Here is a 16,160-nt window from a genome sequence, read left to right as displayed (position 1 = left end):
GACTCCATACAACAGAAGCCCAGGAGACCATGTGTGCTAAGGCTCCACTCCTGCCGATGATGTCAAGGACCAAAACTGCAAAGGAGAACTAATTATCCTGGACTCACCTCATAGAGTTTGTGCTGGGCACGCATGAAAGTTACACAGCGCATCCAAATCTCCCATTCAGAAGGCTACCCATGAGAAATACTAGAATGGAAAAAGGCTGCAGCTGTGTATGCTGCAATGCAATCCATGGTGTCACTTTCCTGCCTAACAGCACGACAGCAACAGTGGGGCTTTTTTGTATAAGGAGAAACACCTTCTTTGAAACTGCTAAGGTTTCTCATTTTATTTTCTCCCTTATGAATTATGAAGATATTTAATGAATTTTAAAGTTGGCACTGATTAATGTCCCAACTAAGAGCACTGCAAATCCCTCAAAACACCATTCTCTATGTTTCTTAAGTAATACTGGAACATGCTAAGAGGAAGTAAAGTTATACTGATCTCCTCCACCATATGCAAAATAAGCAGATTTGAGTTTGCTTAGAAAGTGCTGATAAGTAAGAACTGCTTAACAGAAAACCTATTTGAGTTCACACTCACCAAATGACAACCTAAAATTAAGAGAGAAAAAGGGAAGAATATACTTCTTCATTTTTTAACGTGTTAAGAAAAACTTGCCTTTTCTCTATTTCACAAAATAATCTAACTCTACAGATAGAGGCCAAGTGTAGAGACAACACTATGACCACATTCAAACACTTCTATAAAAGAAAGAATTTTTTGATTTTTGGTCCTGCAAACTGTTTCAAAATGGGAAATAGTTATATTTTTAGCTTAATGATAGATGATCCAGCTGAAACCTGGAACCAATCTTCTATCATCAGATTTGCTAAATAAAAGATCACCCAGCTGACTGTCCAATTTTTATTTGTACATTTCATTCAGACACTTTCAGACAAGAACACAGCAGTGATATCACAAACATCTGAATTCCTCTTAAAAGTATTTTAGAGATGTCAGTGTTGAGCAATAGATGTGCTCTCGTGTGCAAAGAGGTAAAAACACATACTTGAACCCAAGATTCTCCAGTTCCTGTTATCTCCAAGAGAATAAACCTCTAGAGTCCATCTCCACATGACACATTTATCTAAAGTGGCTGCACACATATAATGATGGCTTTTGTTTAGTGATCATGGTCATTTTGAGTTTTTTTAAATACTGCAGCCAAATGCTTATAAACTAATCCCAGAACATTTTGAAATGCTTCAAAGCTTTTAGCAGGGGAACCTCTTGCATAGGCTTTGTAGATGAAGCTGACCACAGTTCACTGGAACCAGCCAGCTCAGATAAGTAAGATGAAAGCAGACATTTCCTGAAAATATCTTGAAAGCTTTCCATTAGACTGTACCAGGGGTATACACTAAAAACAGCAAGTGCCCATGCTTGTGTAGCAACCCATCTTCCCACTGCTTTCTCCATCCTTTCTTGAACTACTGTATTTGTATCTATTTATCTGCTTCATTTGGTATCTTGCAAAGTTCTTTGGGGTAAAAAGATACAACTTCTGTATTCTAGTTTACAGTACATTATGAAGTAGCTATTACTGTAACAAAAAAGTCTGCTTAACATACTAAACATTGGAACAGGAAGACAGAAATGTAGCACTGCCAAAATTATTACAAATGACAAATAAATAAGAAATTTGATCTACAGATCACTTTAAAGAGTCACCCACCCCATGATAGGCATGAATGCAATTATTTGAACATAATTCTCTGGCTGTCAAAGTGTACTCTAAGAAGGTTGATACACCATTGCTGAATGTGCTGGTCATACAGGAGTGCCTCAGGCTAGATTTTCAATAAAGGCTGAGACTGGCTGTTCATATTTTATACGATAATTTGATTGAATAAATCCAGCTGTTCACTAGGAACAGGAAATGCTCCACTGTTGTAATCACCAGCATTTTATACTTCAAGAAATACAGTCACACTGTCTAGTTTCAGGTGCTTTGTTTCAGAGCAATTAATTAGAAGCTCAGTTTCTTTAATAGCCAGTAGACTTAAGGGCACATAAGTACTTGTAATAGCTTTTCAAGTACCATCAGACTATAAAGGGAGCCTAGGTCTAATTTAAGCACCAAACTTAGATGTTAATGACTATGCAACATGCTACATCCCACAAAGAGTTAATATGCACACTCCAATGAAGAGAGGATAGCTTTATAGTAACTTAACACAAAGCATTAAGCAGTGATGACACTTGAATTCAATACAACAGTAATGGTAATAGTTGTTCTGCCCAGTAGCATACACAAAAAGGGTTGGGGCACTCTGAAAGTGCACTGTGAAGTTAAGTGCACTGTTTGAGTCCTCAGTACAGGCTAGCCATACATGAGAAGGAAGCAGTGCACAACAGTATCAATGCATGAAATGGGTGTGCAAGTGAAGTCCAACAGTTGCTACTTTAAACAAAACAAACCTGTCCCCTTCCTAACAAAACAAAAACCAAAATATACTCGTGGTCTTAGTAGTTTCTTTTGAGATACACCCTGAAATTCCATGCTCACCCTGTCTTCTGTACTCTCTGTTCTCACACTGCCTGCACCCCAGGGTACCTGTAATACACTCCTTCATCCTCCTGGAAAGAGGAAGGAATTACTATCCTCTTCCAGAGTGTTGCTTTAGGCTACTTCAGTGTTTAGTGTTAGGAGTAAAATGGCTGTCCTGTGTCTGAGACCAGGTCAACGCCTGTGAATACGTATTCTGGAAATGTCCTCCTCCTTCAGTGACAGAAGCTAGGAACCAGCCACTCCGACTCTGGTCCCATACAACTCTGCAATCTAAATGACATTACACGTTCTGCAACATGCATCATCTCTCAGTATATCTAAGGGGAAGCCAGAGAAGACTTAATAGAGTACAATTTTTTTAATAAGCAATATTAATAAGATACGACATGTTACTTAGCAGACTGCTGGAGATGAGAAAGGGCCACAATCTGAGAACCTGTCTGCAAGGGGTTGCCCAGGGCCTCAGCACCCTTTCCCTACACACTTCTGGCTTCCACTAAACATTCAAGTTTGATTAGAATTCCGAAAAAATTAAATGTTCTGGTTTAATCTTTCCAGAAATGATGCAACACTCATCATCTTTGAGCAATCTTAATACTCATTCTACTCCATCTACATTCTTCCACATCCTCTCTTAAGAGGCAGCTAAGAGAAGTTGTTCAAAATCTGAAGATCATGAGCTTGCAAGAACCTTACAATAAGCTGAGGTCAACAGGAGTTTTATTCATGATTTCACTAGAATAATATTAGAAATAAAATCTACTGTATTCTAGGGTCAAATATAATTCATTTGTTTACAGGTGGACCCTTAGAAAGCAAAAGTAAAAAGGGACTATGTTCTGCTTATACTAATTGCTACCAAGTCTGCCTGCTACTTGTGTAACATTTTAAAGCAACTGTAAAACAATCAATCATTATGTAAACACTTAGAGCTCATCATATGCAGAGAGACCAGCAACATATTTTAATTTCTGAACAAGAGTCACCATTTCCTTAAATGTACAGAAACTACTTGAAAAATTCATAAGATCTGTTTCACAAATTACCAATTCAACCATAAGAATATATAGTAAAAATGACAAAAGATTTGTTCTTATAGTTTATAAAAAATTTATGCCAAGGCATTCAAGTAAAGTTACTTTCTGTGTTCTGATTTAATGAATCATTTGAGCGGTATCTGGCTGGGTGACACAGATGTAAGGCTCGCTGAAGCCTACTCTAATGCCTGCTGGTATAGTCTTCCTTGGGACAGTAAAGCCAGAACAATGTGTCAGACTGAAGTAATATCAAGAAAAGTAAGTGCAGTACTGGGGATGCTATGAGGCTGGCCCACAACACTTCCTGACCTGTGAATGTCTGTAAGTACCTCTCCGTCCTACAGGCTCCAGTGACCCAGGAAACCCAAAAGCAGCAGCAGCAGTGTGGTAATAAACAGTCTCTGGAATAAGATTTTTGCAATCTTGTAATTCAAGCTGAAAGACGTACAAAGATTGCTTGATGGTTTAACCCTGCTGAAAGGCAGGGCCTGACACTGTGTGAAACCACCAGTGATTTCTTAAAAGGTGAACTAATGTTAAATGTTTAATATGAATTTGTGAGAGAACTGTCTGGTTTACACACTGCAAAGTTTGCATCTTTAACTTCAGAAATGTACATGAATTTGGAAAATATAAATTAAGGGAGTTACTTGATGCGTATGACTACAGCTTTTATAGATCATGCCTCTGTGTAGAGGTTTACTGCAAGACACTATAATAAAATCAGACTTTCCTTTAGAAAAACCCTTGGAAAGAAAGTAATTCTACAGTAAGTAGAACAAAGCTAAGGAGGACTGTAGGTATCATGATCTTAAGCAATAAAGCTAATCCTCGTAAAAAATAAAATACTCTGTCCCAGTATTCCTTTCAGAAATTTGGGAGTTGCTAAAAAAGCTTTCCCCTCTCAAAGAAGTTTGCTAGACTATTCAAGCAAACATGTTTAGAAGCACACCCTATCTTTATGGAAATAATTAAACTTTAATCGTGAAAGTGAAATTTTTAAGAAATTAGAAGTCAAATGAGAAATGAGAACTGTAACAGTTATGCCAAATCCAAATAATACAATGCACATAATTTTGTCCTGCTGTCAGAGAGGGGAAGAGTGTCTGTCAGCTGCAAATGGAAGAAAGTGAAGTATACTCCTCCTTCACCCCAGCAGCCCTCTTTAAAACTCCCTAAAGCTTAACTTTTTTTAACATAACATTAAGTTTGTCCATTATTAACATGTTGTTGCAAGTGGGACAATCCTGTTTTGTCAAGAGAATTTAGTTTATTTGCATGAAAGTAATATTTCTGTTTGATTCCCCAGTTAATTTAAAGCAGTCTTTCCCTCCTTTTCTCTCAGATTTAAATATTGTCTTGATAGGCTAGTTAAGACAGTTGTGCATGAGAATATTTGACATTAAAGGGTACTTACACAGATAACAAGACAATAGCAATTAGAGTCCATTCAGGCATTTTGTGAATAATATTTCTGTTTGTTAACCTGAAAAATAGTTTAAAAAAAATAATTAGAACATCTCAGAGTGAAAGTAAACAGATTTTAACTGCTGAATTTTGATTTAAGGCTACCATAAAAGACTCAATACATTGAATTACAATGTAGCAATGACAGCTGTACTGAGTAATTCACCAGCTTCCAGACTTCTCTCTAATCTTACCCTGTAATTGAGGAGTCCCAGAATTCCCAATGTGTCTCTTTTTTCTACATCAAAGTGGGATGGGGAAGAAGCCAATTATTAGCTCACAAATAGTCCTGGCTACTGTGAGGGCTCTGCTCTCACTCATACCACTGGGAAATTCTCAGGAACTGCACATGTGTTTCTGAAAAGACAGACCTTCTTACACTTAGTTTCCTCCCTGTTGGCTTCAGATCCAGATTTGCTGTAAAAGCTAATGTTGCAGAAACCGACTGGATTTTATAAGGTACCAGGCACAATCTTCTGATGATTCTTGTTTTTAAAAGGGAAACCCAGAATTCTAACTTACGCAATGGGAGCCAGTGCGCATATAAGAGCAAGAAAATGAGGAGCGAATAAAGAACCACATGGGTGCTCAACAAAAGTGCTGCTGCATTTTTATACCTGCTGATCCATTTGGCTTAAATTTGTCGTAAGACAGATCTGCTTTAAGTTAAATGTTAATCTGACTTAAAACAATTCATGTGTTAATTGCTATGGCTGAATTTCGGCATGGCCCACGGTGTTCAAGACAAGCAGTTTCATGGAAAAGTCACAGCTAAAACTGAAGCTGTGGTTCTGCGGGTACCCAAAAAGGCTAGCAGAGTTAATTTTATTCAGACAGAGCACACCATCCTGGGTCAAGCACCTCCTTATGTTTGCGTCCTTGCTCTCAGCTTCCCTTCTATGCAGCCTTGTTTAAATCCAGATCCAGAATGAAGCCACCCTATCATTCATACCCACTTCTACAAGCATTGGTGAAGATGGGTGGCTGCATAAAATTAAATACCTGGCAACAAATTCAAACCCAGGGTTTTCTTCCCCAGTAAGATTTTTTGTTTGTTTGTTTCTTTGGGCAAGTATAAAGTTACCCCCCCCATAAATGTGTTAAAAAGGTGGAAAAATAAAAGTATTTGTACTTGTCATTGTTAAAAATTCAAATTCTGTTAATTAATCCCCCCAAATTATACTCAAAATGGTCATTAAAAATGCAGCTATGAATAACATGTTTTATAGGATCATTCTGCGTTTCCCTAATTTAGGAAGATATTAATAAAATTAATTTTTATCAAGGATAGTAATGATCAAAGCAGTATTATCCTATTTTTCTCCTCAAATCTCCAAGTCTTCGAACACAAGTAAGATTTTGAAGCAATGATTACTCAAGTAGTCTCTCAACAGCCTGAGTTTTGTCAAGTAATGACAGGAAAAGCCATGTTTTGTACTACATGTGCGGCGTTTTGTACTACGTGTATAGGAATTGTCACATCAAACTAGAACCGATAGTTCTGGGAAACACATTATTTTTCTTATTAAAAGAGTCATGTTCACCAATTACTATTTGAAATAGCTGATGGCGTTAGTTGGCAACAAAGCTTGTACCTGGTAAACTTACATTTTCTGGCTATAGAAAAAGAGACAAAACAAAGGCTGAACGTCCTGACTCAATACTGGTGACAGTGATAAACACTACCAAGAAATGCCTGACGGAATCATCTTGACAGGCAATTCATATGTAACATTCCAGTTAATCGGCTACGATGAGACACAATGGAAGAGACAGCTCCAAGCCACCTGGGAAAACTCTGTCAAATAGAGAAAGCAGCTTTATTTCAATGCTCTACAAGGAGTTACTATTGATTAGAGCACAGGAAGGTGTCATTCTTGTACGCAAACTGAGAGATGCAGTTATTTGTGTCAATTAACTCTTATTCAATGTTAGTATTGATTGGCAAGGTCTGAACACTAGTCATTGCCATCAATATGCTAGTTATGAAGGAGGTAGTCAAAAGACACAGATAACCAGCAGGATATGGCTATATGGATCTGCTGATGTACTACTGTCACTGGACTGGATGAACAGTCAGGCTTCCACAATGAGTAACCTTTCAGTACAACACCTGTCCTAAAACACTTGTGCAGCTGGAAAAAAACCCAAACATTTCAGGCAGATCAGACTAAAGCTAGCAACCTACAGGTGTGAAGCCTTAAATAATAAGGAGCAGTGGAAGGGCAATCACTTTCCAGAACAAGCTGTGTGTCAACACCAAGGCCTCTGAAGAGCAAGCTTTCAGAAAACAGGGAAGTGCAAGTCCTCTGTAAAAATGGTTCATTAATTCTTTGTCTTGCCTCTAGCCAAATCCATGAAACAGAGGTCACTGGATTTCTGTCAGAAACACATAATGTGGAAATGTTAAAACTGTACAAAACTTTGTGTACATTAGTTCAGTTTTGCAGTAAATTTTTTTCTGTTAAGGAGCTTGGCTAAATGCTCCCTCACCTACCCAAAGAAAGCAAATAATACACAACTTTTCAAAACAGAATCTCTCTACCCTCTTGGCCTCTGCAGGGCAGGATACGTAAGCCAAGAAAGTTGGGATGATCCCAAACAGTTGTGTGGGTTGCTTAGCTGCTAGTCTGTGGGTGTTGTGGTTCACCCCAACAAGACACACTGCAGCTGGACCTGACTGCTTCTACCATCCAGTAGGCAGCAGGACCCATGCAGTAGTTTTAATACTCTGTGAAGGAGCTCAGACTGAGCAAAGGGATCCAAGTGGCAGAAGCTGAGAGGATAGAGGAGTAAAGAGTAAGATGCATAAAAATTCCATCCCAAATGACCTCCCAATTTGCAGTGCCCAGCCTGCAAAGAAAGTGAAGTCTGATACAGAAGTTGTAGAAATACAGGGGAGTCCAAGGTTAAGGTAACTAGTAAATAAAAAAAGTAAACCCAAAAACCACAGAGAAAGAGCATACACAGTTGATTCTACTTCTTTTCTTTTAGATGTCTTTCCATTTAACTACCATCAGCTGCAAGTTTTGCTAGCAGAACGCCACTAGCAAATGCTGGCCTGATTTTTAAACAGCACCTGCTGTGGCAGCAGATCTAAGCACAACCCTAAGTGCCTGTACAAGAACTTGGGACAGGGGCCACAATGAACTTGAAATTATAGGAAAAACTCAGCAATGCAGGAGCTCACCACCCTTTCCTCAGCAGGATTGCATTTCCCGGGATTTCTAGGAAACAATTTGGTAACAGGAACACTGCCCAATGGGGCATGGCAGATGGACACCAGGTTCATTATGGTGAATTGTTATCCCCTAACAGGCCCCTAGCATCAGGTATTATGAATAAAATGCAAGAAAATGTAACTGCTTAACATAAAACCATCTTTTTAAAGTATATTTTTCTTTATACCTATTTATAAATTATAGTCTTGAGTGTTATTTCCTTCTAAAGTTTGGTTATCCTTACAATAAGAAAATACTTGTCATCTGTGAATCTATGAGCTCAATTTTTAACATGTTGCTATGAATTTGACTAATAGCTAGTAGCATCAAGTTATTGGTACCAAACGTACATCTCGTGAAAAAACATTCCCCTGAACAGGTCCATACTTGCTGTCTTTGTTTTACCCAGTATGTCCATGTTCTTACACTGGGAGAAAAAGAAAAAAAAATGTGGCCCAAATGGACAAGATTGTCTTTCTTCCAATTTACAATTTATCTTTGCTGCAAAGTGAAGTCATCAGCATGTTTGCAAATGAAGCAGCCTCTTTGTTCACACATCCAGATTCTCAGGTGTAGGCTTATTTGACTTCAAGAATCTGACCTGTTAGTTTGGCTGTTTGCCTATTCTGTAAGGCAGCAAGCTGACTTCATGTGATTAGGACAAAGTTGTGACTTTAGAGGACCTCAGCTATCTACAATTTTTCCAGTATTTGCACCAAGATGAGTGAAGTTTAACTAATCCAGGTCAGCACAGGCAAATACTAAAGCACAGACTGTTTTTCTTCAAGCTTCAACTAGACCAATTTAACCATAAAAGACAGCTCCACTATGCCCCGAAAGAGAGCAACATATTTACATACTGTAGTATAATTTAGTTTGATGCCAACCAGCCCAAATAAGCTACTATTCTAACTTCAGGCTCTCTTCAAGAGAAGCCCATTTACTTGAGAAAAGATGATTAATGTTCTGGTACTTTCACATTTCCATACAGAACATTGTCTATCACGAAGTATTGCTAATTGACTTGAAAGCCAGAACTTAAAATTCCACTTAGTAAGGGTAATAGGTAAAAGCCTATTAGTGAGCATATACACTAGATCACATACACTCATGATACATACTTAAAAGCTAGAAGATTGTCTTGGAAACAAGGTAAGACAAAGCTGTAATAAGAAGTCTTGAACACATCTTTAGGAAACGACTGTATCATACTCATTGAGAGAGCTCAATGTCAATGACGAGCTCCATAAAAGGAAAATACTTGCAACCGTAAGATAGAGATGAAATTCTATTTTCAATATGAAATATTGTGCTTAAAAAAACTCCACCAGACTTTCACAAACATAATCGTTTAGCCTCAATTTATATATAAATAGCTAATTTTCTCTTGATCTTTTAACAAAGTGCTCTTACACACTCTGGAGAATTATTTGACATCTCAGTTTTCGTAACAAAAGCTTACAGGCACTGAGGGACTTTGTTTGGGAAGAGCTCTAACCATTCTAAAATGTCTCTTGAGATCCCTCTAGTGTGTTTCCCAGCAGTGGTGATTGAATAAAATGCTGCCCAAAGGAGGCTGAACTGCAAGTGTTCCTTTAAAAACCAATGGAGCTGAAAATCGTTGTTGCTTAGTTCTCCACATGCTCTTTTACCCTTCTTCAGCTAAGCTCTGCTACAGCCATGTTTTTTATCTCCTACCCTCTTTGGCAAGTTCTTCAGCCTGAAATATTTCCAGTACAAAAAGCAGGAAAGAGCACTAGCATTTGTCGGTGCTCCCTCCATAAACATTAAGCGTTTTAATCACACTAAAAAGAAAGTAACTTTTAAATTTCTATACGCTGCAAACATAAATACTGTTTAAACTTTATCCCAGGTCCCCCTGTCAAAGAATTCAACCTAAAATCAGAGAGACCACTCATATTAAGTAAATTTAAACCTACATACAGAACTGGAAGTTCAAACCTATGCTTTCATCTTAACATCCATGAGCTAGCTTTTCTGTATCAACAGACCCTTCCATATCAGAGATGAAAGATGGAGAAAGGGCCTAAAGGTTTGTATTACTTCCCTATTTCCTGTATTTTTGTATTATTTTACTATCAGTGACAATAAAACTCCATTTATGTTGATTTCTACATCTATATATCTCTCTCTCTCAAAGGCACTTACAAATTCCTGTGTAGTGCCTACAAATGTAATCAACCATTTCCTGCCCAAAATGCTGAATTTCTAAGGAATTTATCAAGAGTCTTCACAGTAAGACAGCCCCATGAACCTGCTACAACTACCTTCACCTTACTTCCTAACAGAAGAGACTTAAAAACAAACTCAGAAGTGTTACCTCAGGGATCAGAAACAGTTCAGGGAAGACTGTTAAAATATGATGAATTACTGCTACATGAGCCAGGTATTGGGATCAAACTCCACATTAATCAATTTGGTTCCATTCTGTAAATCCACAGATTTTATATACATATATGTATACACACATACTATGTGTTTTCAGAAGTCCATTTTGGCTTCAAGGTTCCTTTTCTAGAACTTCATATTCAGGCCACGTTGTTTTTAATAGCAAAAATTATTTAAAATAGAAGTTCTGCTTTTGAGAACCTCTAGGATTTATTACATAATCAACCATATAGAAATAGATTGAAAGAGACCAAATGTAGTTTTTCCAGTTCTATACATCCATAAGCCAAAGCTACTAGTAAGCATTTAGACTGCAGAGCAACAAAACTGTTTTAAGTTTTGTCTCTTAAAGATCTTATTCCAATAATAAGTGTATATATACAGTATATTCATGCTGCTTCAACATAACCAAAAATATCTTCCCTGGTTTCAGTGGTGGTGTTAAAATAAAAGGTTCATCACAACTTAAAAGACTGCAATTGCAGAATCAAGTTCAAACATTAACAATTCTTTCTAATAAAAGAGATCAGGCAGAGTCACCAAAACAGAAAAGAGGATCTTCCATAGTAAGAAATCCTGCATATAGAGACCTGTGTTTTAGTGGCATCCTTCCAGACATCAGATAAATCATAAGGAATCAGGCAGGCAGAACTGGGTTTCTATTCACCAAAGCCTAGATGCCCTGTGGCAAACACCCCATGAATGCGTTTTGGAAAATTTCCGTGTAACTTCGTGCAGGCTGGGGATGTGGGGAGAAGTTTCAAGAGTGACAACATACACAGAGTTAGCAACTGTTGTTGCTATCTTTCCTGACAATACTTCAAGATGCAGAACATGATTGAGGTCCAAGTTACGAGAGTTCTGTCCCAAAGAAAACCTAAAAATGTTTGGAGAAGTTACCAACATTCTGTTTTCCCTTCTTTATCCTAGTGTCTCCAAATACCGTCTTTAGTACTTCTGACTGAAGCAGAAGCTTCATCTGTGGTGACAGCATGTCTGGTAGGTCTACTTCCCCTTGAAATCAGGAATACGATAGGTCAAACTGGACCTTCTTCCTGGCTCTAGAAGTTAGTGGTAACAATTATTAATCACATTAAACCCATTTAGCCTGGCTGTAGTGAGCCAGAGCAAAAGAAAGTGACAGATCTCAGAAACTCATGCCTAATAGGAGGTGACGAGGTAGCAGAACCTTTAAAAGACTCACCATCATCCTCCAGAGACCACTGGCCTAGTTTTTAAAAATCTACAAATACTCCTGGTGACCTAGCCACTGTCAGGAGCAGGGAAAGGGTTGACTTGTTAGTCCACAGGGAATGTGACATTACCTACATTAACACACAGCTAGAAAAGGGCAAATCTGCAATGGGGCCCTCTCTGTGCCCAAATCACAAATCATTCAACAACATGTTTAATTAATCAATCAAGAAGATTATCTAAATAAAGATCAATACTCACCGGAAAGTTTTGACAAGATTTTTTAGCTCTGTGTAAACATCAGCTGGGGAAATCTGAAGAGGGCCCAAAACTGCAGGTAATCTAGAAGGCAAAAGACAATGGTCAATATACATTTTCCCCTCTTCCTCATTTCTTCAAGTAGTACTTCCACCAAAGCTCATGAAAATTAATAAAAAGAGATCAACTTCTATGCAGCAGATCAGGCCAGTAATTTACATTTCAGGTTCCTCTGAGTGGTGTTTGGGCAGCACCTTCACTTTAAAACAGCTTCTTCTTATAAATAAGCTCTAGTTCACTATGAACATGGAGAAGAAATTATGGTTTTACATGCATACTCTTATTAACTTCACAGAATTTCATTTCTGACAAGACATTCTTACAAAAAAATTAAAGTGTTTAACATTATGAGGATTAGAATTCCAGGCCCCATCAATGTTTTGAATATTTCTATTTACTTGGTTCAAAAGTAACAATACAAAAGGAAACTACATGTCTAAATGAGGTTTGCAAAGAGAATATATCTGCTAATCTCAGACTCAACATAGATGCAACAGAAATAACATTCCACTGTACACCTGATAGTTGGAATCAAGATGATAGCAGGCTACTGAGAAAATGTTGAAACAAAGAGCTACTGCCTCCCTACTTGACTGTGTGTAAAAATTGATACAGCCCACAACAAACTGCTCACACTGCTTAACTAGTAGTCAGTATCCCCAAATGCTGGAAATAATATGCATTGCTTTTCACATTTAGGATGAAAATTTTGCCTCTATTTACTTGTTTAATAGTTAATAATGTCTTGCATTTGAATATCCAGTTATTTACATTTATATGCACATATGCGCATCGTGCATCAATACTGCTGGAAGAATCAAGACTTTTGTTCTCGTTTACATCTCTACATATTTTACAGAAACTGAACACAGGACTCCTATGATGCTGGGCATATTCATATTCCCACTCCATCTGAACACACCAAGAAATCATGGCTTTACCAAAATGAAAATTGTCTCTCTTACTTGAGTGTGACAGGACTACTGAATCATCTCATGACATTTGAAATGATCAACTGAAGAAGTGGATAGTAAAAAATAAAGCCTTTGAAGAAACTAAGGAAAAAAAAACCCAAACATTCTGTCTTTCTTATCCTCTACTCATGGAATACCAGATTTTTAAGTTCAACAGAAATTTTGCTAGAAGCTGCAAATGACTAATAAACTTGTAGAAACATCTGAATAAGCAAACTGCTTTACCATACAGTAGTCATCCTTGGAATCCTACGTGACATTGACACCTAAGAAGGGACAGGTTTCTTCTAGACAACACCTTAGTGGTGAGATTCTAACATCTACCTCACCAGGCTCTGCAAACTGACACCTGCAACTATATCACAGATGACTGTCTCAGAAATAAATAAGTTCTTTAGGGCAGTAATGAGTTTAAATGATGACTAAGGCCACCAAGAAAAAGCCAGAATGTCCTTGCATAGTGTGTTTGTTACTTAAAATGATGATTGTGCACCAACCTCAACCTGACATATACCAAAGTAAAGGATACTTACACTTTTCTCAGTTTGTCAAGTACAATTCGCTTTCTAATCTGCATTTGTGCATTTGAATCAACAAGTGGGAAGGTGAAATCTTCCTGTTGATCATCCTGCATTAGATAAAAAACTTTTAACAGCTGTAACCTAGTCTTGAATTAAAGTCAATGCATCAAAATACTCACAGCTTACCAATAAATGTTTAAACATAAGAAAACTCTTATCTCTGAATAGAAAAAAAACCCAACCAGTAATTTCTTAACGGACAGAAAAGTTTGCTTAATCTGACCCAACATACAGCGTACAGCTAACGTACTTTTCCCCCTCCCCAGGCTAGATACTTATCTACTTAGGATGACAGAAACAAAGAGCTTGCAATCGTTGTTTGAAGGCAGGCTTTATACAGCCTTGACACTGTTCCACTGGACACTTACTCTTTCTTTGCTTGGATGCTCCTCTGCCTGTGCATGTGTTACTGCCTCTTCAGCCAAGATGTACTTTCCTTTATAGAACTCTTTTACTCTGAGTTCTAGAAACTCTGTTTCTTCTTTTAACTTTTCGTAACTAGGCACAGGCTTAACTATTCCACCTGGGCCTGTGAAAGGTAAAGAACAGTTCAAACTGTTTTCAGACTCCCCTACAGCAACAGTGTTAAGATCATCAGCTGTATCTAAGTCATCCTCATCAAGTTCTTCGTTCTCCTGGTTGGCAGTTGAAATGCTCTCTGATGAACACAAAGAAGTATAGTTTGGGCCATAGAGAAATTTTAAAGTTTCCTCAGTTCTCCATTCCGTAAGTGTTTGCTTAAGCACTTCTAATAAACTTCCTTTGGAATTAACTGGATGCCTCACCTCACGTTTTTTATAGTCTTTTGAGTTAGCGAGTGTTCTTTTAAGATGTTCTGCCCCTCTTTTGCTCACACCTAGAAAAACTATCTGTGAACCACAAATATCTTCACAGTTTTCTGAAGCACTTGATTTCCCCAGAGTAGTAGTTTTTGAAGGCATTGCAGTTATTTTATCGTGAACAGAGCAAGCACATATTTCTTCTTGAGCATCTAATTTACAATTAGACAGTAGTTCAGTGGCTTCTACCACATCTGACTCTTCTGTTTTAGGGCTGGAACAGACTTTCTGAGCCTGCTTCTTTTTGAGGATGCTGTTTCTGTGCAATTGCTGTGCAAGACTGGCTGAACTTGACTGACTTCCTTGTACGACAGAAGAAACAAATTCTTGTTCAGTATCACTACTACTGTCACTGGCTGCATCATGAGAACCAGATTCACATGGATTTGAAGATATCCTAGGATTTTCAATGTCAGATGCTTTAATTACTTCATCACGTAGTGTCACCTCTTCTCCAGACTGTCCACTGTAACAAAACACAAGCCATCTATGAAATAAAAAATGGGTGTTCCCTGAAACATTACTTACATGAGCTTTTCATTCTCATGTAAGGAAGATAAAGAAAGCATTTTTCCCTTGTAGGAGAAGTGTACTTATTTTGCTTTAAGAATCATAGCTGCTCTTCCAAGTCTTCTTGAACTCAGAGAGCTGTTCTGCAATCAAGATAACAGGTACAGACACTATTCCAAGGAGCGAGTTCTCAGTTGCTTATTGGCCATTAGAAAAGAATAGTAAGCAAGGTATTATTAAAGACAACAGAATAATATATGCCTTAGCATGACAAATAGTGCCATTTTAAAATGAAAATAGTCACCCTAAAACATAAAGGAATATAGTATGCTAAAAATCAGGGGGATGGCAGAGCTGTTTTCAGCAAATGTTAAGTTTGCCACCTAATGGCCAGGTGTTGTAAAAGAAAACAAACAAAAAGTTGCAATACACAGCAAGGTGCAGAGAGATGACAGAGTAGCATGATTTCATTTCAGTTGATATACAGATTTTTGATTAAGAAATACAGGAGCTTTCATCACACATAATTGGTACCATTTTCTTTATAAAGAATAGCTGTTATGAAATATGCAATGTACAAACAGTGTATTTGTTTCAGATTTCAACAGGCTCAAATTAAGATATATGGGCCAACAGCAGCTGTACACTAAATCATGCAGATCAAATATTCTGCTTTAGGATCACAAAGGAAAAAAACCTTTGAGTAGGTTCTAATAAGGTTTTTTCTGTAACACAGGAAATCAAAGATTCCCCTTTCACCTGATATGATACTAATATTTCTAACTGTAAGTGCATATAACAAAAAAAATTATTGTTCAGTGTACCTCTGTCCCTCCTTCAGCAGCTCTATGTCTGGTGGTCTGCAAAAAGATGACACAGAATCAAGATTTTACTGCTCAATCAATGCTCTTGAAATACACGTTAATACATACAATACATAGTTGATGCTGGAAGGGACACCTGGGGATCTTCTAGTCCAACACCCTCTGTTCAAAGCAGGGTTAGCAAGAACAGGTTTATACATACATGTTGACAGAACAGGAATTATCT

The 16,160-nt window shown here is 37.7% G+C and overlaps 1 protein-coding gene across 7 annotated transcripts in view; it reads right to left on the bottom strand.

Moving 5' to 3' along the window:
* Positions 1-16,160, bottom strand: part of RPAP2 (RNA polymerase II associated protein 2) — a 63,169-nt gene that overhangs the window by 39,694 nt on the left and 7,315 nt on the right. For all 7 annotated transcript variants that reach the window (XM_080407086.1, XM_080407087.1, XM_080407088.1 and 4 more), the window contains exons 7-11: positions 15,935-15,970; positions 14,130-15,066; positions 13,714-13,808; positions 12,150-12,230; positions 5,015-5,083 (exon numbers count right to left, since the gene is read on the bottom strand). In XM_080407086.1, the coding sequence (XP_080263212.1) occupies positions 5,015-5,083; positions 12,150-12,230; positions 13,714-13,808; positions 14,130-15,066; positions 15,935-15,970 (1,218 nt within the window). The remainder of the gene's footprint in view (positions 1-5,014; positions 5,084-12,149; positions 12,231-13,713; positions 13,809-14,129; positions 15,067-15,934; positions 15,971-16,160) is intronic.

This window comes from Falco punctatus (assembly GCF_963210335.1).
Source record: "Falco punctatus genome assembly, chromosome: 11".
Taxonomy (NCBI): domain Eukaryota; kingdom Metazoa; phylum Chordata; class Aves; order Falconiformes; family Falconidae; genus Falco; species Falco punctatus.
This window is presented reverse-complemented; position numbering and strand designations above follow the sequence as displayed.